This window comes from Cebus imitator, unplaced genomic scaffold (genome assembly GCF_001604975.1).
Source record: "Cebus imitator isolate Cc_AM_T3 unplaced genomic scaffold, Cebus_imitator-1.0 Scaffold678, whole genome shotgun sequence".
Classification (NCBI taxonomy): Eukaryota; Metazoa; Chordata; class Mammalia; order Primates; family Cebidae; genus Cebus; species Cebus imitator.
The window spans coordinates 312,107-335,665 of NW_016107993.1; the positions used below are offsets into that span (position 1 = coordinate 312,107).

General features: G+C 38.2%; 1 protein-coding gene across 2 annotated transcripts in view; it reads right to left on the reverse strand.

The window, feature by feature from the left end:
* The window catches only part of B3GLCT (beta 3-glucosyltransferase), a 113,025-nt gene that overhangs the window by 23,573 nt on the left and 65,893 nt on the right, over positions 1–23,559 (reverse strand). For both annotated transcript variants that reach the window (XM_017518390.2, XM_037734856.1), the window contains exons 9-12: positions 20,507–20,626; positions 17,822–17,891; positions 11,193–11,306; positions 9,105–9,204 (exon numbers count right to left, since the gene is read on the reverse strand). In XM_017518390.2, the coding sequence (XP_017373879.1) occupies positions 9,105–9,204; positions 11,193–11,306; positions 17,822–17,891; positions 20,507–20,626 (404 nt within the window). The remainder of the gene's footprint in view (positions 1–9,104; positions 9,205–11,192; positions 11,307–17,821; positions 17,892–20,506; positions 20,627–23,559) is intronic.

Consider the following 23,559-nt stretch of genomic DNA (forward strand, 5'->3'; position numbering starts at 1 on the left):
GACATTAACTGAGGCTACCCTATGACTGAAGGACATAAAGTTATCTTGATGAAACCACCTTTGCAAAGATTATGACAGTGAGAGAAATCTAGCATGGCTGACTCCATCTTGCTTCTAGTCTCACAGGCTGGCTGTCTTCATTCATTCCTTGGCATAGATCAAGTTAATCACGGCAGGAATTTATAGTTTAACTTGGAAGCAAGTATGCTAAAGTTCTCTCTGTAAAACTAATCTCCTCCTTGCTCAGGGACTAAAAAATAATGAAAGACCATAAGATTAGGATCATGGGAGGGGCCTGAACTGTGCTAGAGTGTATTTTTTATCATTCCTTACTGCTCAAAAGTCATGTGGCTAGAGGTCACAAGATTTGACACTTCCCCAATTGCTCCTATAGATAGCATTACTACTAGAGAACCTAAGATTGGTCATATGAGATGTTTTTCAGATTTTTGCATTCTGGCAGCCAACTGACCCCACTCAAGACCCATGAGTCATTACTCAATCAGTCCCGTGGTCCCCAACCAGAGGCAGATTCAGTGTACAAGGCCCGTTTTCCACATCTCTGTGACTTTATCCCCAACTAATCAGCAGTAACCATTCCCTAGACCCCTGCCCACCCAATTATCCATAAAAACCCTAGTCTCTAAGTTCTCAGTGAGACTACTTTAAGTAATAACTCCAGTCCCTCCACCTGGCCAGTCTTGCATTAATTAAACTCTTTCTTTATTGCAGTATTACAGTCTCAGTGAAATGGTTCTATCTGTGCAGCAGGCAGAAAGAACCCATCGGGCAATTACATTTATACAAATGCCCATGCTGTTTTAGATGATGTCAGAGAAACACTCCAGTAAGGGAGGCAATGCCCAAAAGAGTTCCATAATAAAACAGAAATTATTTATTTGGGATTGTACTACCTGGGGAATGTGAGGAGGAGATCCTCACAAACAGAGGGCCTCTTTTCCCCTAAAACTGACTCTGGAACTATGTGAGGAGCCAATGGATTCTACAGTACCCTGTAAGCAGCTCTTGACTGACCAACTAAGAGCAACTTGATTTGAGAATGGCAATTCCATGGTAAATTAATATCATCCTGTTTGGAAGTCTGCTACTTTGACCAAAGGAGGTAAAAACAAATCATCTCAGTGGGGTGTACTGCATGCATTTTTGTAACAGTAATGGAAGAATTGAAGAGCAGTAGAAACACCTGTGTTTGGGATTTTACTAACTCATAGGCAGGGACCAATCACCTGCCCATACAGTCAGGCAAGAGGGCAATGGATACTTGGCCTACTAAAAGGATGCCCATATGAAGCACGGCCCCATGGAAATTTGAGGGGTGCATTAAAGTAGAACAAGTCAAATGTCAATCAGAAGAGCCCCTTTCCAGGTTTGGAAGGTGACTGGAATTAACAAGCAGATATCCCTGTGTACTTCCTGGAGGTGGTCACCTGGATCCATGAAATTAGTGGATATAGGAGTATGACAGCAGGCAGAGATGGGCTGAATCTAGACATGTTCCTTTTGCATCCTCTCAGGCACAAAATACCAATAAGAACTTTTCTGTACATCAGTAAAAAAGACAGAGACCGATGATAGCTATGGGGCAGATTCCCTGTTGCCAAGGCTCTAAACAAAGCTGGCAATACAGGAACTGAGGCAAGTAGCCCTAGGGGGGCTACAACTGGGTCCTGACAGAAGTAGACACTGACTCTGGCATGGGTTTTCCTTACCCAATGGAACATGCAAATACTCTGAGTAACATTTAAAAAACAACTAAACAGAAGATACTGCATGGATCTGCATGGCCAATTGTCATTTCTTCAGACTAAGGAACGCACTATACAGCCCATAATGTCCAACAATGGGCAGAGAGACAGGTGCCTCAGAGTCACTGTTTGATAGGTAAGTAGAACAGATAATTAAAACACTGGAAACATAAAAGGCTGGCTTACATGCCTTCATGAGTGTGTGCTCATGCTCAGCATGAGTGGGACTAAAGGACTCTGCCCACTAGATGTTCCTGTTTCTCTGGTTGATCTGGAGAAGATGGGGTGAGGGGGACGCTGGTATGATATGCAAATCTTGCCAAGGGAGGAGTACATCGGTGTAATGACCATTTTTTTTTCTTCCTCAAATCAGTTCACTAAAACCTTTTCTCTCCCTCCTACTTGATGTAGTGGTCCTAGGACCAGGCCTGCAGCTACCAGTGCTGGAAGCAGGCTGATTTCTAAGCAAAAAAACCATAACTATGTTTTTAAACCTTATGTCAACATTCCTTACTGCCTGATGTGACTGGGTTGCTCCTTCACCCCATTTAGTAAAACTGGGTCTAAGAGTGAATGCAGCTATATTGCTTGGTGGTAAAAATAACCCACTGGCTCTGCACCTACATAACTTTACCCTATTTGCATGGGAGTGGACTGAGAAGGAAGTACCTGCTAGGCTAGCATTGCTGCCTACAATCTAAACCAGCACAGTAGTGATTCCGATGTCTCTTCCAAAGGTGAAAACATTTGGGTATTAATAGAGAGAGAAATAATAGCTGAGAGTACAGGAATGAATAATGGGTCATAAACTGAGGGAAATCACTATATTAACACCTTGAAAGACACTCAGAGAAACAGATGACATTGTGTCTCAGCTCAATTATAAGAGATACCTAAAAAGGTAAAGCTATTTGTTTGACAACACTGCTCCTGCTTTTGGAACCTGACAAGATTGAAGAGAAGCCTGCAAACCTGAGTGGACTCACGTTGGGAAACATTAATATAATGGACTAGACTAGTTATGAATGATGGTATGAGACTCTAGTATGGCAATATCTTTTTGAATTATATGTTTCTTTTGATGTAAAGTATCTGAAGATCAAGGGTGGACAGTCATATTATGAAATATATATATATTTGGTTTTTATTACCCATTTCCTGGCATACCAATCCTAAAATCTTTGGAACTTCCAAAGTGCTATTTTTTTGTATGCTAACATTGATCAACATCTTCAAGATGGGGCTGGTCACCAGAAAGAGACAGTCATGATTAGATTGGGACTTTTAGTCCCACCCCCCCGCCAATCTCCTAAGGGAAAAGGAGCTAAAAGTCAAGCTGATCACCAATGGCCAGTGGTTTAATCAATCATGGCTACATAATGAAGCCTTCATAAATTCCAAGAGAACAGGCTTCAGAGAGCTTTAGGATGGCTGAACATGTGGAGGTTCCTGGAGGGCATGGAAGCTCTGCACCTCTTCCCTCATACCTTACCCTACACGTCTCTTCATCTATGTCTTTGTAATATCCTTTATAATATGCTGGTAAATGTGAGACAGTGTTTCCCTGAGTTCTGTGAGCCACTCTAGCAAATTAAATGACCCACAGAGCGGCTTGTAAAAACCCCAACTTGAAGCTCATCAGTCAGAAGTTCTGGAGGCCTGGGCTTACGACTGGTGTCTGGGGTATGGGGTAGTAGGGCAGTCTTGGGGACTGGGCCCTCAACCTGTGGGAACTGGCACTATATCCAGGTAGACAGTGTTAGAATTGAATTAGAGGACACCCATTTGGTGTCCACTGCAGAAGTGACTGATTGCTTGGCGGGAGGAGGAATCTCCCTGCTCCATACTTTTGGTCACAGAAGTTGCCTTCTGTGTTGATGATTATTGCAGTGTGAGAGCAGAGGGGAAAAATAGCTCAGTTTATCATAAACAACTAATAAGGGAAATGCAAATCAAAACTCACACCCACTAAAATGGCAACTATCAAAAACAAAACAAAACAAAACAACCCAGAAAATAACAGGGTTAACAAGGATGTGGAAAAACTGGAAACGTTGTTCATTTCTGGTATGAAGGTAAAATGGAACGACCTCTATTGCAAAAACAGTGTGATGGTTCCTCAAAAAGTTACAAATAGAATTATCGTATGACCTAGTCATTCAATTTCTGGGTACATACCCACAACCCTATGCTGATGGAGTGCCCATCAACAGATGACTGCATAAGCAAAATATGGTACACCCATATTGTATCCATGGAATGTTGTTCAGCCTTAAATAGAAAGGAAATTCTGCAATATGCTACAACATGGATTAATTTTGAGGACATTATGCTAAGTGAGATGAGCAAGTCACACACAAAAAAAACAAAAGTACTGTATGATTCCATTTATATGAGGTACTTAGGGTAGTCAAAATCATACAGGCAAAAAACAGAATGATGGTTGCCAGGAAATGGGGGAGGGTATACAGTTATTGTTTAATGGATACAGAGTTTCAGTTTTACAAAATGAAAAGAGTTATGGAGATGGCTATACAACATTACGAATGTATTTAGCACTACTAAACTGTACACTTAAAAATGGTTATGAGGGTAAATTTTATGCTGTGTGTATTTTACCACAATAAAAAAAAAAGAAAGAAAGAAAAAGAAACATATTGTGGATGAACCAGATGGTGATTTAAAAAAATGTCACATAATTTTAGAGTGTTTTTCCATCAACTCTATTGAAAAATAGACCTTTCCTTTTCTTAGTATTTGATAATCTATACTCAGAGGAGACTAGTAGCAGTTGTGGAATGAGTTTGTATTCCTCCAAAATTTATCATATGTTGAAATCTAATCCTTAATATGAAGGTATTCAGAGGTGGGACGTTTGGGGGGTGATCAGATCACAAGGGTGGAGACCTCATAAATGAGATTTGTGCCCTTCTAAGAAGAGGCCACAGAACTAGCTTGCTCTCTTTCCACCGTCTGAGGATATGAGAAGTCAGCAGTCTACAACCCAGAAGAGAGACCTCAGCAGAACCCAACCATGCTGGCACCCTGATCTCAGGCTTCCAGCCTCCAAACTATGAGAAATAATTATCAAAACAAAACAAAACAGGAGGTGGCTGGCAAGATGGCCGAACAGGAACAGCTCTGGTCTGCAACTCCCAGTGAGATCAATGCAGAAGGTGGGTGATTTCTGCACTTCCAACTGAGGTACTTGGCTCATCTCACTGAGGCTGGTTAGGCCATGTGTGCACCCCATGGAGGGCGAGCCGAAGCACGCACGGTGGGGCATTGCCTCACCTGAGAAGCACAAGGGTTTAGTGAACTCTCTCCCCTAACCAAGGGAAGCCATGAAGGGCTGTGCCTTGAGGGATGGTACATTCTGGCTCAGATACTACGCTTTTCCTACAGTCTTCACAATCCACAGACCACGAGATGCCCTTGGGTGCCTACACCACCAGAGCCCTGGGTGTCAAGCACAAAACTAGGTGGCCGTTTGGGCAGACACCAAGGTTACTGTAGGAGTTTTTTTTTTTTTTTACATACCACAGTGATGCCTGGAAAGCCAGCAAGACAGAACCATTCACTCCCCCGGAAAGGTGACTAAAGCCAGGGAGCCAAGAGGTCTAGCTCAGTGGATCCCAACCCCAAAAAGGCCAGCAAGCTAAGATCCACTGGCTGGAAATTCTCTCTGCCAGCACAGCAGTCTGAAGTTGATTCACAATAGCAAAGACTTGGAACCAACCCAAATGCCCATCAATGATAGACTGGATAAAGGAAATGTGGCACATATACACCATGGAATACTATGCAGCCATAAAAGTGGTTGAGTTCATGCTCTTTGCAGAGACTGAAGCTGGAAACCATCATTCTCAGCAAACTAACACAGGAACAGAAAACCAAACACCACATTTTTCCACTCGTAAGTGGGAGGTGAAGAATGAGAACACATGGACTCAGGGAGGGGAACATCACACAATGGGGCCTGTCAGGGGGTGGGGAGCTAGTGGAGAGATAGCATTAGGAGGAATACCTAATGTAGATGACAGGTTGATAGGTTCAGTAAACCACCATGGCATGTGTGTACCTAAGTAACAAACCTGCATGTTCTGCACATGTATCCCAGAACTTAAAGTATAATAGTAATAAAAAAAAATATGACCAATGTTATTGGAAAATGCCAGATAAAACAAACAAAAATCCATTCTGGCAATCTGTATCTTTTAGGTGAAGCATTTAATCCAGTTATATTTAAGGTTAATTTTGATATGTGAGGCTTTGTGTCTGTTGTACTGTTGTCTTCTAGAATAAATTCATTCTTTTTCTCTGTCTTTATGTTATCATGGTTTGATGAAAATTTGTCACATTTCCATTTAATTCCATTCTCTTTGTTTTATAAGACCTGTGAGTTTTATATTTTCATGTGTTTGGGTGATGTTAAGTATCAACCTTTTGTTTCCATGTTTAAGAGCCTTCTGAGAACTGTCTGTAGGGCCAGTCTAGTGGTGACAAATTCCCTCAAAATTTCCTTGTCTGGGAAAGACTATTTCTCCTTTATCTGTAAGGCTTATTCTGGCAGGATATAAAATTCTTGGCTCAGAGTTTTTTTTGTTTGTTTGTTTTCTTTTTAGCACAATGGCCAAAATGCCATCTCACACTTTTTGGTCTATAAGGTTTCTTTCTGCTCTTGCTAATTTTAAAAATTATTTCTTTCACTTGAATTTAAACATTCTGAATATTATATGCATGTGAAGTCCTTTTTGCAGTGTATTTAAGTGAAGATCACCAGATCTCCTGCATTTAAATATCTAATTCTTTTGCTAGATTTGGGATATTTTCATCACTCATTTCCTTCAGTAGGCTTTCTAAACTTTTTGATCTCTTTTCCCCCTCAAAAATACTGGTAATTCATAAGTGTGGTCATTTTGTGTAGTCCAAGGCATCTTGAGGGCTGTTTTCATTCTTTTTTTCCTTATTTTTGTCTGACTGGATTATTTCAAAGGCCTGTCTTCAAGTTTTGAAATTCCTCCTTCTGCTTGATCTAGTCTATTATTGAAGCTTTCAAATGCATTTTGTATTTCTTTCAGTGAATTTTCAGTTCCAGAATTTGATTGGTTTTTTAAAGATATCAATCTCCCTGATAAATTTCTCATTCATATCTTGAATTGATTTTCTTATTTGTATTGGTTTTCAGGTTTCTCTTGTACCTCATTGAGGTTCTTTAAAATCAATATTTTGCATTTTTAATGTTATTTCAAGGAATTCTTTCTGATTGGGATCTGTTCCTAGAAAACTGCTCTAGTCCTTTGGTGGTATGATATTTTCTTGTTTTTTCATGTTTCCTGTTTCCTTCCATTGCATATCTGGTATTGTTTGTTCCAGTTTTTAAGAATTGCTTTTGTAGGAGAGAATATTTTTCCTGAAGATAAATGTACGTTGTTGGTTAAGTAAGACATCTTGGCTTTGACTTTTGGTGCTGTTGTAGTGTGGTCTTCGAGTGACTTTTTCAGTAGTACATAAGGTCAGTGGTATGTGTAATTTCCTCAGTGGCTTAGGGTACAGTGATTAGCTGAAGCTGTGAAGTTAGGCTGGGGATTTGGATGCCAACTGAGTCAGTCTTTGGACCCCAGAGGTGGCAGCGGCAGGGTAAATATGCCTGTTTTTAGGCTCTAAGCAGCTTATGCTGGCTGCAGTGTTAGAGGATCCAGAAAGGCTGATTCTTGGGCCTCCAGGTGAATTGCTTAGAAGCTAGTAATGAGAGCAGTGGTCTAGCTATGTGGAAAAGTTCTCAGCCCTCTTGATGTGAGTGATGGCAGTAGTGGTGGTGGAGCAACCCACTGAGACCCAAGAGGTCCATGTTGGTGTTGCTGGTAGCTGCAATGGGTTGAGTATGCTAGTCCTCAGTTCCATAGCTGCCCAGAGCAGGGCTGTGGGTACTGTCCTAAGTATCCATTATGGCATTCCTAGAGGTGGCTGTTCTCTGCTTTTGTGCTCATGGTGTACCTGGGGTTTACTGAGACTCTTGGATCTGTGGGTTTACAGTTTTCATTAAATTTGAAAAACATTTAAATATTTATGTGCCCCTTCTCTTTGGAGATTTCAATTGCATATATTCAAGGCCAACTGAAATTGTCTCACAGCTCAGTAATGCTGTTAATTTTCTAAAATTATTTTTTAACTTTGTGTTTCACTTTGGATAGTTATTACTGCAATGTCTTCAAGTTCACTGATACTTTCTTCTGAAATGTCCAATTTACTATTAAACCCATCCAGTGGGTTTTTTTTTTACCTCAGAAAACGTAGTTTTCATCTCTAGAGGTATGATTTCAACTTATTTAAGACTAAGAGACATTCCATGTCTCTTTTTTGAACATATGGAACAGAGGTAAAATAACTGTTTAATGGTAACAGCTTATTAACTTCTAGTTCTAACCTTGCATAAATTCTGATGCCATTTCAATAAGCTAATTTTATTCACTTCTTTATTTTCCTGCTGCTTTATATGCCTGGCAACTTTTGATTGGATGGTAGACATTATGAATTTTACTTTATCAGATGCTGGTTATTTTTGTATTTCTTAAGTCTTCTTGAGTTTTGTTCTCAGACATAGGTTATTACTTGGAACCAGTTTCATCTTCTTGCATCTGGCTTTTCAGATATGTTAGGCAGGACTAGAAAAGTGCTTAGTCTACGGTTAACTATTAACTAGCCCTGCTGTTGAGGCAAGACAATACTTGTTGAATAAGGGGTTTTCCAGCCTGGTTAGTGGGAATGGGTACTATACTCAGGCCTATGTGAGTGTCAGGCACCACTCCCTCTAGTCTGGCTGGGTCTTTCCCCAGCACTGAGTAGTTTCCTCACATGTATGCACTGATCAATATTCTACTGAATACTTAAGGGGACTCTCCACATATCTCCAGGGTTCCCTTCCTGTACAGTTCTCTGCTCTCTGGTACTCTGTCCTGCAAACTCTAACAGCCTTGGTCTCCTGAGACTCCCAGCTCCATCTCTTCAACCAAATGAGTCTGTCAGGTTCCATCTGGTGCTCCCTCGCTATGCAGTACTTTGAACTCTCTTAAGGTGGTCAGCGGTGGCAGTCACAGAACTCACCTCATTTGCTTCATGTTTCTTTTGGATCATTTTCCTTTGCACCTAATATTCAGTGGCATAAGAACCTTTGTTTTCTATATTTTGTTTTCTAAATTTTATCTAGAGGGTTGGTTCAGCTAAAAGAGTAAATCCCATCCCTGTTACTTCATCTTGGCCAGAAAAAGTACTCATCTAGTTTTTGTGTATGAATATACATAGAATTTAAAGTCATTTAAGATGAGAATGACTCCTTACCTTATTAACGTATCATCATCCACAATGACTAACCATGCTGTTTTGTCCTGGCTACGATTCAGAAATCTTTCCAAAATGGCAAATGTCTTTCCGCAATGACCTAGAAAAGTCAAGAAGAAAACTTACGATGTATTATTTTCTACAAAATATATAGAATTCATTAATTTCTTTTTAGTTTTCAAGTGTTGTAAGAGCTTACATGTCAACATGCACCTTAAAAGTTCAAAATTTTTAAAAATAGCCTTCTCTAATTTTCATACACATTGAACCAGTATGAACTTTAGAGATAATCAAATCCAAGCTGTTCATTTCACATGTGAGGAAATGGAGACCTAGAGAGATTAGTGGAATTACACTGTCACACAGATAATTTGAGACAGAGATGGAATTAGTATCTTCAGTCCAAACAAGAAAATTTTAAGACTCACAGCAATGATAGATGCCCACCATCTTTTCTTAGATACGCTTATTCTAAAGGAGCTGTTAGAAGCCCAAGCAACACTGCCACAGGGAAACCACAGTGCAAAGGTGGAAGCTTATGCCTTCATTTATTTATTTTGTAAATATTTACTATCACTAAGTTTCTAACATGCCAGTTACTGTGGCAGGTACTAAGATATGCACTAATGATATAGTGTTGAGTAAGACAGAGTAACAGTCCTTCAGACACCAACAGATAAATTACAATGTTTAATGGACCAAAATTTTGCTTTGGACCAAAATAAAATACTCGGAAAGAGTAGTCAAACTGATAAACAGGAATATGACCCTCATTTTAATCAAGTATTTGGTGACACAGTGGAGAACAAACTAATATTAACTTCTATTAATGACTTTAAACCACTCAATTTGACCTTTATTTTCTTTACTCTTGATCTCTTTATTCATTTTTAACCATTACAATATGCATGTTTGAAAGCCATCTCAAATTCCTTTTAGAATATAAATATAGACAATAATAAGGTCAGATTAGAAATGAAGAAATCAAATAAGGAATGCGTAAGTAAATACATGATTATTAAACCCAATCTAAAATAGTTTTTCCAAATCAAACAGCAACAGAGAGATTCAGAAACACACTTAACCTTGTAGGAAGAATTGGTAACGACAGAAATGGCATATATCTGATTCTGCATTGTACTATATTAATGAAGGAATTATGGATGACACTAACATAAAATAATCAAGATACATTACTGTATAGAACAAGAAAATCAGTTTGCTACTCCTATTTTACTCGTAAAAGGACATGGGGAACAAAAAAACTCAAGAAAAAAGGGTGGCAAGAATATTGAATAAAACTTTAGATGAATAAAGAATATCTGAAGATGAGGTGACCAAATTTATACTTCCACTTTTTGAAATAATTTTTTAAAATTTTTATAGCTTTAAGGAATATAAGTGCAGTTTTGTAACATGCATATATTGCACAGTGGTGAAGTCCGGGCTTTGGGTGAAGCCATCACTCGAACCGTGTCTATCGTACCCAGTGGGTAATTCCTCATCCCTCATCCTCCTCTGCTCTCCCACCTTTTTGAGTCTCCAATGTCTACCATTCCACTCTATAAGTCCTAAAAAGTATTTTTAATTAGAAAGCCTGCAATTTGAAGAGAAAAGCAGGTTTATTTCCAACAATTTACTAATTAAAATCTTATAGAATAGAGTTTATTCTACATATAACTGGTGTAGAATGTGGTTAGGTGGTACTCACAGGTACTATAACATGTGAACTAGACTATAAGACTGACAAGGATAGAAGCTTTGTGTGGAAATATGATAAATTAACTTTAAACACCCCATTATGGCCACAAAGAATTATGAAGTATGAAAAATCTATTGTTAAACTCTATTGTAACCATCACATGCTCAAGTATAGGATATAACCTACTAAAAACTTGCAACACTTTGTACTATAAAGCCCTTAGTTTCAAAGAACCAATCTATATTTGTGAGGAAAGAAGGAAAAAAACTACTATGAGGCAAAAATTATAGCATTTATAAAATATTTCACTTTTATCCTAACCTAATTTACTATATTTACAGAATGGGGATGTTTAATAAGGAGAGTAGTAGGAATTATGGACTCACCTCTCTCTGTGTTAGGAATTCCCAAATCCACAGTAGGGATGGAACTTTCCGTATAGTCACTGTAGTATTCAATAAGACTTGCCTGGCTCTCCCAAGTCTGTTTAACAATAGGTACTGAAAAAATTACAAAGGTGACAATCACTGGCACAGTTATACAGGGAAGCCTGAAAACTCAAAACAGCAGTATAATCACCTACAAGGGAAGAGAAACACTACTTGTCGTTCTTCAGGTGTTCCAAGAGTTGCTTGCTTCCAACCCTTAGGAATGCCAAAGTTGATGACTAAAACCCTCTTTTTGAAGCAGGTTTCTCCAAGTACAGTATTTCTCATTCCTGTGATATAAACACACTTACTTCCATATAACGATAAATTTTCTGGTTTGATTATGCTATTGTGTTTACATTAATGTTAACTAATTTTTCTCTTACCATGTTCCATGGTAAGAGAAAATCCATCCCTCTTACCACGGAGCATGGGAAGACCTTTGCAAACTATGCACCTTCCCGCCCAAAGATTCTAACAGAACTACCCAACCCTACAAAGGACGTGACCTTGCCAAATGAGAATCACTGCATATGATAACTGATATTATGATGTTGTACTTTTGAAAAATATGGAAGAAATAAGATTCAAAACTACTACAGACTTTAAAACTCTATCATTAGCAGCTACATTGCTTTAACACAATAAACACAACAGAAAGCTGTCCTGGTTTTCTGCATTTTCGGTTTGGATGCGCAAAGATAGCTCTGTCTGCGTGCCTGACATACAGAGTTACCATTACTTAAGATATTAATTCACCTGATCAAGTAATTATTTTCTTCTATACTTAAGAAACAAATTCTAGGTATCTCTGAATTTTAAAAAGTGGTTTCTTGTTTTTTCAATGGAAAAAAATTTTTAATTTTATATCCTGTTAAGAATCAAAACTCTGATGAACCAAATCTTAACTTTTGAGAAACTTTATCAGAACATGTATCTTTCCCCTATTCCCAACTGAAATCAAAATATATGCAAAAACTGACATTCCAATGTAAAATTTAAGTGTTTAGTAAGTAAGCAAATTCTGAGTTCAGCGCAAGACAGCCCTTATGTAGAAAATTCAAAAGTGCACCATTTTATAATCTCTCATTCATCGGCTTAAAGAAAAAAAAAAGCTGAGTTCTGCACATCTGCTAAAATGATTACCAAATTGCCAGTTAAATATTATTTTTATATATTAAAATTTTTCCACAGCCATAGAAAAGCAGACAGTTCTAAAGGTTTCTACATGTGAAAACGGTCAAAGATTAAATAGATAGGGCTATGGGAGGGGACAAAAAAAAAGAAAAAAGAGATTAAAAAAATTTCACTGTTTTACTTCCAAATTTCAGCACGACAAAAATGTTAATCCTGGCACTGCTGTGGCAGTTTGCTTTGCATATAATAAGCAAGAGAACTTACCACACAAAGGGCTCCCTGCAGCTTGTGGCCACTAAAAGTTCACACTGTTGGGTAAAATATCCTCCAATGCATAATGCTGGAAGAAGCTGTGAGGAAAGGTCAAGAACTTTCCTCAGTCCCCAGCAAGGGTCCTGCAGGCTGTGAAAATTCTGCTTTCGGATTTCCTCAGCCTTTAGGCCTTCAGTCGTCTTTGCTCTAATAGGTTTATTAAATGACACAGGTGTTTCTTCTCAATTAACTGATTTAAATAAAATTAAAATCAAATTCAAGGGAGAGTTAGCGCTTTTGCTTTCTCTTTTACTTTGAAACAGGTAAAATAGGAATTACACTAAAGAATTATTGTGTGTATAACTTATTTCCCAACACCTGGCATAGTGCCTAGGCCATAGTAGATACTCAATAAATAGTTGAATGAGGACTGAATTTTGTAGGCATTTCAATAAAAGGCCTAGGATTATTTGTGGAAACTAGTTAAAGGAAGGTTTTATTCATAAAGGCAATTCAGCCTTTGATTCACCATTTTAAAATAAGCCAACTATTTAAATATACTAAGATATTATGATTCTATACCTAAAGCACTCAACAGTTTGTACATCTCTCTCCTTATCAATATATACCCCCATGATTCTGTCATCTCTTAGCTGTAAAGGATTTAAAGTCTTCTATAATAACAGCTTAAGGCTTTATTTTCAACCAGGGTTGATTCTAAATTAGTTAAACTTTTAAAGTATTGGTTTATTTATTAGCATCATTTAAATTATAAAATGAACTCATTCTATTATTTACAAAATATTTTATATTGTATTGAGGCACTGTATTCCTAAAGATACTAAACTTTAAGAAAATACCTCAGTAAGTTACCTATTATCTCCTTTTCAATAGAGAAGCATACTTTCTATTGAAAGTATGAACATAATAGTGAATGCCTCTTTCAAGAAAGTTTGTCACAAGATAACTTAAATTTGGAGCAAAGAAAAATTTTACTATAAAAATGCCAGCTGCACAGATGGCATAAATCTTCTTTAGAGCTTTCTAGACTCTAGGCAGAAGATATGTCTCACTATGAGGAGAAAACATGCATTTTTACCCCCAGGGAAGTGACTTGGAAAAGTGTCTCAGATTATAAATGAAAAGGAACTTGATGCTTGAACATTTTATTAAAACTACCACACCATCAAATGTGAATAGTTTTTATTTTAAGGAATTCACTATATTCAGTTTGCAGATGGCCCTTTTGTCTCAGCATGCAAGTCAGTAGCCAGAAAATAAGACCCTGTTTGCACTTCTCTCCTCAGGAGCAGGTTAGGGAGACACACACAAGTGTGTCCTAATTCAACATTTTAAAGACTGAGATGTACCCAAGACTGAAAAGCATACTTCCTAGATGAGCTAACACAACACTGTAGGGCAATCTGGAACATCAGCTATTTCAACAGCCTAGGAAAGGCAACACCTGACTCCTCTCCTCTCTTCATTGATCTGATAATCACTCATTTAATTAGAGTCTGGCCTTCTATCTGGCTGTGTTTTAATTCAAGCCTCGCCTTTTAAGTAAGCAGATTGTGCCACAGTACAGGTAAATCTCTTTAGTCAAAGAGAACACCAGCCACCAAACACCCCTCTCAGTCAGTTTGTTCAGATTTGCCTCTAGACAAGATCACAGCAGTAAAAACAGTAAACAGGTTTTTTTCTTTTTAATCTAAAAGGAATATGCTGCTAATTTTGAAGGGCTTAGGAAGCTATGAAAAGGAACTAAAGGCTGAGGAAACAGAAATTTAACCTCTTTAATTAGAGGGCAACTGCAGGATAGCATCCTACAACGCACCATTTGATGAACAAAACCAGCGGCTGCCAAAAGGTACATGAGACATGCACACAAACTGCATGGCAGAATGATGCAAAGAAAATTCTTAAGGTTTTCTGACAGCTCACGTCACACAGTGGGAAACACAGAACCCAAGAGTAAGCAATCAAGCTGAATATTAAAACACCAGAGATCTTTTCCTTGCTTAAATATAATTTTACATGTTATGCTCAATTCATCACCTTATGTAACAGTTCTCAAGTGTCTTTAAAACCCTACTAAATGCTTGCCTCTCAGAGAGCGTTGTTGCTGTTTCAATGATGTCAATATGCATTACTTCCTTGAATCAAGAGACAGAATATATTTTTGCTTATTGTGTTCTAAGAATGCTATATTTCACTTAAATGAGAATCCAGACAAAAGCAATTACATAAATGTGCCATCAATCAAACAAAGTACAATATTTAAATTTGTTTTTTCATTTTTAAACTTGGTTTTATTATCAATTCTTCCATGAGAGCATAAAAAGTAAATGCAACCTATATTTTCCCTTTCTGTGACTAGGGCCTTGAACAGAACATGTTCCGTCTCTCCTCCTCATCCCTCCTCCTCATCCTGGGAGGTGATCAACACTATAATGAACCAGCAGTGGGGGCCATCGCCACTCAGTGCCAGAGAACACTGTGCCCACAATTAACCATACAGCCCACTCTCCACTAGGCAAAGATAAATACACTTTCTTATCTAGATTTTTTTCCTTCATCATTTGGCCTTTGTTACTAAAGTATTTCTACCACAGAGTGCACAGGGAAAGGAAAATATGGAAAAAACAAAAACATTAACACCCCAGACAACGTATTTGCTTGACTGTAGTAGTAATATGCTTAGACAGGAGTGGCAGTCTACATTCTCAGCTCGACTTGTATTTTAGATCCTGGTGGGTTCCAATTCCTTGCCATCCCCATTGCTACTAAAAATGGAAAGCCTAATTTCACAGTCAAGTCAAAACTGACCTTGAGCATAGCAGGACATCAACATGAATATCAAAGACTATTTATCAAGCATTGAGTTTGTCATATACACGAGATTACAGAATAGCTGTGCTATGGTAGAAAAAAACATAGGATTTCGGAGCCAGAAAACCCAAGTCCTTGGCTCTGCTACTCAACAGGATACAAGAAACTGGGCCAGTTGTGTATCATTCCACACTCAGCTTTTCCTACAAGTGAATAACAATAATTATCCTATCACAAGGAAGTGTCAACATGAAATCAGATGACAGAACATATGTGAAAAACACACCAGAAAATGTATAAAAGATGAGCAGTTAGAAGCAGTGTGGTGTTGTCCTTGTAACTGATGAAACTAGATAAATCTTTAGGCCAACTGGTGGCCGGACTAGGCTTCTAAAACCAAGGGCAGAGCCCAGTGGCCTGGCAGGTTACACCTCCATCATGCAAAATGGACTTCAAAGTCACTGAAATCCTGTTGCCTTAGCCTATCTTTTCAAACAAACATATCCAAGTTGAAAAATGGCTTACCACAGAAACCTAAATATGAAAACTTCATGATACATTTTAGGCCTCATACTTCAATGATCCCACATTCAATTAACAGCAGTACATCAATGCATCTGGCTTTGTTTCTAATACTCCTAATGGGCTTTTAAGATTTTGTAATTTTTAAAGACTTTTGACTCAAAATTCGAACTGAAAAAAATTTCATGAATATCTAAAAAGATTATCTCAAACTTATGCAAAATAAGAAAGCAGTATACTAGATTATTCAAAATTACTAAATCAAAATTAACCAACTTTTTTTTCATTTCTGTAGAATATAAAAAATACAACAGGAGCGTCCCTAATTTTAGTGATTCACTGTGACTTGAAAAATGTGTTTCAAAGAAAAAAATACCAGCAACACCATCCTTAACATTAATATTGTGAAAACAATCACTACTCCAAGTGCAGCTTCAAGAACAATTAAATCAACTCAAACAGCTCCTGCTTGCTGCAAAAGACATAAAACAAAAAGCAGTATAGTTCATTTCTCCAATACCTTTTTAAAGAAAGTATTTGTCAAAATCATCCCACCAAACTCTTCCACATTATGAAAAAAGTTAAAGGATATTAAAGTTAAATTTATGATAAATAAAAATTTTCTTTTAACTGCTATACTGATTCTTCATAGTAACTTAAGACTCCTTATGTAACAAATATACATATTCATTTAGGCTGATTTAATAGGATTTGGCATTTAATGTGGCTATTTTAGGCAAACGTGAAGGTTTACAGTTAATGTACTTTGATGATATAATTGATTATAGCTGGATTTTAATTGATGTTAATGTCTTAGACAATACTTTAATCCCAAACTATAATATTATTTTATTTGGAAAACATCTTCTCCTTTAAAATATAATTTGTATATATCATATTATCCCATAAAATATATAAATGAACTTTCCCAGTAGTTCCAATCCCATGAAAATGACAGTTGGTTTAGAAATCTCTCCTACATAAATATCACATCCTTGGTGAAATCGACAGTCTTTTCAAGGGAAAAAAATTAAAATCTACACTAAAATTAGAATATGCAAAAGACTGCCTAATTTTCAACTTCAGAAAAGTGTTGCTTGAAATAAGGTGCAAAAAGAGAGAAATTATGTCTATTTATATTTAGGATGGGCTTTTTTTTCCCCACATTATCACCACAACTTAGCAGAATTCTGTAGTGACATCAAAAACCTGAATAAAAACAACATTAATCGACACGCCAGGATTTCCTTAAGAAGAGGTTCACTGTACAGCAGCTGTTTCTTCTTCTCCAATATTATCTACTCATGAGCAAATACATCTCTTTATTAAGTTCCAAGGTATGCATTTGAAATAAATTGGAAAAGAAGAAAAAGACTTCAAGAGAGTATTCTTTGTTGGCATGCTGTTACCTTGATATCCCCTCTGACATTCTTCATCCAGTTTAGAGACTGTACATGGACCTAGGACGTTGTTTGACAAAATAGGTCATTTTTCACACAGTCTCCAATACTGCCACACTGAGCTTTTCCATTTCCAATTTAAAATACTGCTATAAACAGTATTGGCTATGACCACTTATGTTTCAATGCAAAATTTTCCTTCCTAATTGATCTTGGTGACTGAAATGATGCAATGAGGAATACTGATTAATAACTGCTTTCACTTCAACATCCTAATTGTCATTATCCCTTTCCTGAATTTATACTCAAAAATTCATTTGTACTTTTTTTTTTTTTCCTACAGTTCCAAATCCGTACACCCTCCTAAGTCTCTTCATTTGTACTTTTTTTAAAATGGTAGTTTGAATTTTAAACATTCAATAAAATGAATAACCCAAAACGTACTTCTGTCACCATGAAATTTCCTGCATGTTTTTACTGCAACAAAAATATCCTTCTTCTTCACTGGCTTTCCCTAAAAAAAAAAAATAAGAAAAAATGAGTCAGCGTTATCTTAACTTCACACCCACATGCTCTAGAGTTCAAATTAACCAATGTCAAGGATATCAAACATATTTCCGGGATAAAGTTTTAGGGGAGAAACGGAACCATAGGTCAGCTGACAACATAGCCTTTCTGTCCGCCAGCCCTGGACCTGCCTGCTCCGCCATGCAGAGAATGTGCATCCCCATCGACAAGTTTATTAAGCTCTCGGAATTTCAGTCTGCTTGTTTAGAAAAAGGAAAAAATAACCACTGCAAGGCTGCTATTATTACTATAATTTATTAAGAACATAGTAAGTGATCGGCTGGGCACAGTGGCTCAAGCCTGTAATCCCAGCACTTTGGGAGGCCGAGGCGGGTGGATCACGAGGTCAAGAGATCGAGACCATCCTGGTCAACATGGTGAAACCCCGTCTCTACTAAAAATACAAAAAATTAGCTGGGCATGGTGGCGCGTGCCTGTAGTCCCAGCTACTCAGGAGGCTGAGGCAGGAGAATTGCCTGAACCCAGGAGGCAGAGGTTGCGGTGAGCTGAGATCGTGCCATTGCACTCCAGCCTGGGTAACAAGAGTGAAACTCCGTCTCAAAAAAAAAAAAAAAAAAGAACATAGTAAGTGACCAATAAATGTTAGTTACTTCTCCTTTCCTTTCTCCAGATGGTGGAGATTTTGACAAAAAGAGAGAAATAGAGGGATTTTTTAGTGTAATATAAGAGATATTGCCTTTTTCTGGGCCTGGCCTGACTTTAATGTTGAAAAGATTTTTACGGCCTCTTTACTGGCTACCCAAGCACTAGGCTAAGGATATTTGCTCCTCTGCCAAAGGTAGGATTCCTTCAAACACCTGGTGGAGTTGAGGTAGGGGTAGTCCTGGAGCCCAGGCTGATCACACAGATGAAAGGTGGCACAAAGAGGGATTTGTCAACAAGGCACACCCAATCCCTTTATGACCCTTTTATTACCTGTCTTAGGCCTGCAATCATATTTCAATCATGACTCCTATATCATTTGGAGCTGGTGTATAGTGACATTTAACTACAGCTTTGTCATGTCACGTAAAGCACTAGGAGAGCACTGAAAGAGCAAGCAAGCATTCTGCCTAGAAAGACTGGTCCCCCACTCTGAAACTGCAAACACATTACAGATTCTCTCCCAACACTGCACTGTGTTTTAGGGGTGGGTGTGTGTGTGTGTGTGTTAAAATGGCACACACAGACTTCTATGTGACTGACTTGAGAATAATGACACCATTTGAGGGTGGTGAACATATTTTCCCTTATGAGAAAAGCTGTTAACACCTACTGAGTGTCAGGGTCTCCAGGCTTATACTAGGGCTGGACCTTGCGTCGGCCAAAACAAGTGGGTTCATTCTGAAAGTTCTCAATGGCTGGCAGAGCCACATCCTGAGAGAGTAAATGGTCTGGGCTTGTGGAGAAGGCTTGAGTGTCACAGAAAGCACTGGAAATTGCATTTCTGAGAAATGGAATAGAAATTCCAATCAATGCATCCTACATCATCAACAAAAGAAATGACTCTGGGCACACTAGCCCTAAAGCACTATGGTGAGCAGTCCCTCATAAAGGCTCTGGAGTAAAGGGGAGCCCATCAGAACCCTCGCTTACCTCCCTACTAGCTGTGTAGCCATAAGCAAGCCCTTGGCTTCTCTGTGCCTCTCTCTTCTCATTTGTAAGATGGAGTTACAATAGTACTTACCTTGTAGGAGTGTTATTACTAGAGACAAGATATATAGTTCTTACCTGACACAGGGAAAATGTTGATTTTCTTTTCAGTATGTAAAGTGCTAGTGTAGCACTATTCACAACAGCAAAGACACGGAATCAAACTAGGTGCCCGTTAATGGTGGACTGAATAAAGAAAATGTGGTACAGATATACCAAGGAATACTTTGCAGCCATAAAAAAGAATGAAAGCATGTACTTTGCAGCAGCATGGATGCAGTTGGGGGCCATTATCCTACGCGAATTAATGCAGAAACACAAAACCAACATACAGCTAGTGCTTGACTTACGACCACGATTGGGGCCGGCAGACCAGTCGTAACACAATTTGGTCGTAAGTTGAGAAGGCTATATGTACAGTTGAAATGGTGCACGCAGAGATGGTAGTGCTGCTGGAAGCTGGTCTGCACTATCATACGCCCAGCTGGGCAACGTTTGCGCTGCCAGACGCGGAGCAGTCGTGGCTAGCGATTGTGGTCCTAAAGTCGAATGGTCGTAAGTTGCATAGGTTGTAAGTCGATCAATACCTGTATGTTCTCACTTATAAGTGGAAGCTAAATACTGGGTATGCACAAACATAAAAATAGGAACAACAGATACTGGGGACTCTAAAAAAGGGAAGGAAGGAAGAAAAGCAAGGCTTGAAAAACTTCCTATTGGGTACCATGTTCTCTATTTGGGTGACAGAATCAACAGAAGTCCAAACCTTAGCATCATGCAATATACCCTTATAACAAACTTGCACATGTATGCCCTGAATCTGAAATTTATTTTAAAGTGCTAGGATGTCATAATGCACAGCATCTAAATTCTTCCTTGGATATGAAAAGGTTTTCTTCTGTTACTTACACAAAGTGGTAGAAAAGAATGGAATGTGGTAGCACAGTAGGGGTCCACACCATTGGTACAAAACTCGGGCACTGGGGTCAGGGGAGGTCCTCTGCCTTTGTCCCAGATGTAGAGGGCAATCTGCCACAAGACAGGAGACAGGCAGTGATGAAAGAACTCAGTCAATACAAGTAAAAGAAGGGACAAAATATCTCAAGGGAAAGCAGAACACACCTTCCATAGAGAGTAGGTTGAACCATATCAACTCGTCAATATTCAACAGGACTTTTTAAACTTAAAAACAGCAATTCCATGTGAATACATCCAATCTACTACTAACAATAAGAAATTAACTATGAATCAATATTCTGACCTCTAAAATTTCCAAAACAAGTGGTTTTAGGGAAGAACACGTTCTACATCATCATCACAGAGACAGATTTAAGATGATATTATGTCTCCAGTTTCCTACAGTATGGTAATTACATAACCCAAACTTGCTTAAAACTCCAAAAACATTGGGCAAAATGCCCATAAATATTTAAATGTATTGCTAAGTTGGCACAAAAGTATGGAACCTGTGGGAACAAAAATGGGAATGTGAGATGCTGAGGGGAAAGAAGCACCAAGCGTAGTTTTCCCTAATAGGTATCAGCTGACCTCTGGCAAGACTGAGTTTCTGATAGGAGTGAAGAGCCTGAAGTCTATGACCCACCCAAGGTGGGGTGTGGCTAACAGCAAACCCCACATAAAGCTCAGACCATGGGTCTAAACAGATGGAAAATTTCTAAATCTCCTCTTAGATTTTGTAACCAAAAGCCAGGCCTCCCTAAGTTGTGCCACCTATGAGGTCCCAAAACACCTCAAACTGATAAATTATCCCAAGTCAGTATAACCCACTAGCAATAGGCAGAAACTAATGTAAATCCTTACTAAGGAACCACAACCTTAATAGAAGCCTCAGAGGATTCTTCCAAAGGAACAAGGATGCTCACAGAACAATTGCTCAGAGAAAAAAAATCACTCACAAAAAAGAAGTAAGATAATGAACAAGAGCCAACTGACATAATTTAACCAGACTCAAAAGACTTCAGATATCAGAATTATCAAACCGATTATAAAATTACTATGCTTAATATATTTTTATAAAGAAAAGAAAAATTGTAAAACTGGAAAAAAAATCTTTCAAAAAGATTACACAAAACAAGCACATTTGAAAAATAATTAAATAAAACTTGTAGAAATAAAAAATAATTTAAGTGAAAATTTAACAGGATTAATAGCATATTAGACAGTGATGAATAAAAAATTAAGAAACTAAAGAATGAAGCCCCCAAAGTCATCTATAAGGTAGCACAGCAAGAAATAGAGATGAAAAATGTAAAAGAGAAGTTCATACCTCTAGCATCCATCTAAAGTTCTGGGAGAATGTAAAAGAGAGAATAGGGATGAGAAAATAGTTGAGAAAACAATGGCTGAAATTTTTCAAAAATTGCTTAATAAGCCTACGAGAGAAAGGCCCAACAGACCCTAAACAGGATTAGAAAACAAGAGTCTATATCCAGATATATCACAGTGAAACTGCAGAAGACCAAAGACAGAGAAGCTTAAAAAGAGCCAGAAAAATGACAAATTATCTACAAAGGCACCACATTAGACTAAGGACTGATTTCTCGGCTTAATAACAGAAGCCACAGTATAGTGAAATCATACCATTGTGATGACAGAAAATGACTAGCAACCTAGAATCGTCTACATGATGTAAGTATGCTTCAAAAACTAGGTTATCCTGTAATCCCAGCACTTTGCGAGGCCGAGGCGGGCAGATCTGGAGGTCAAGAGACTGAGACCATTCTGGCCAACATGGTGAAACCCCATTTCTACTAAAAAATACAAAAATTAGCTGGGCGTGGTGGCACGTGCCTGCAGTCCCAGCTACTTGGGAGGCTGAGGCAAGAGAATTGCTTGAACCTGGGAGGCGGAGGTTGCAGTGAGCCGAGATTACACCACTGCACTCCAGCCTGGCGCCTGGTGACAGAGTGAGACTGTCTCAAAAAAAAAAAAAGAAGAAAAAAAAAAGGTTGAAATAAATATTGTTAAAGAAAAAATACTGAGAGAATTTACTACCTCACTAAAAGAAATTCTAAAGGATACACCTCAGGAAGAATAATACGATGCAATTGGAAGGCCTAAGAAGCAAGATGGAATGATGAGCAAAAACAATGGCAAATATATGATGAGTTATTACAAATGTTAACTGCACAAAGTAATGATATCTAAGTTTCCAGGGTAAAAAGAAAAAGGGATAAAAATGTTGAACAACAATTGCATATAAGTTGGGAGTGGAATAATCAGAGTTACATTATCCTAAGGACTTCACATTTTCTGGCTATTAATACACCATTGATAGGTTAAGAATGCATGTTAACATATTTAAAATAATCAGTAAAGTACAGACAGGCAACTTCCAAAATAGCAGAAAAAGAAAAACATGGACTAATAAATAAATAAGTAAATAAAGAAGAAGACAAGGAACTTTAAAAAAGAAAAACAGAAAATAAGGATGGGGTAAAAACATAAAGTGATAGAAATAAAATACATCAGTAACTACAATCAACATAAAGGTAAATTTGCTCTCAGGTTTAAGGATGAAGATTTTCAAAATGGAGGGGGTGGGGAAGGCATGTCCTCTTTAAAAGAGACACATCTAAAAAAGATAAGGACACAAAAGGGTTGAAAGAAAAAGATAAAAAATGATTATGAGGCGGGGCCGGGCTCGGTGGCTCACGCCTGTAATCCCAGCACTGTGGGAGGCCGAGGCGGGTGGATCACGAGGTCAAGAGATCGAGACCCTCCTGGCAACATGGTGAAACCCCGTCTCTACTAAAAGTACAAAAAACTAGCCGGGCGTGGTGGCGCATTCCTGTAGTCCCAGCTACTCGAGAGGCTGAGGCAGGAGAATTGCTTGAAACCGGAAAACGGAAGTTGCAGTGAGCTGGGATTAGGCCACTGCACTCCAGCCTGGCAATTGAGCCAGACTCTGTCTCAAAAAAAAACAATAAAAAACAGGAATT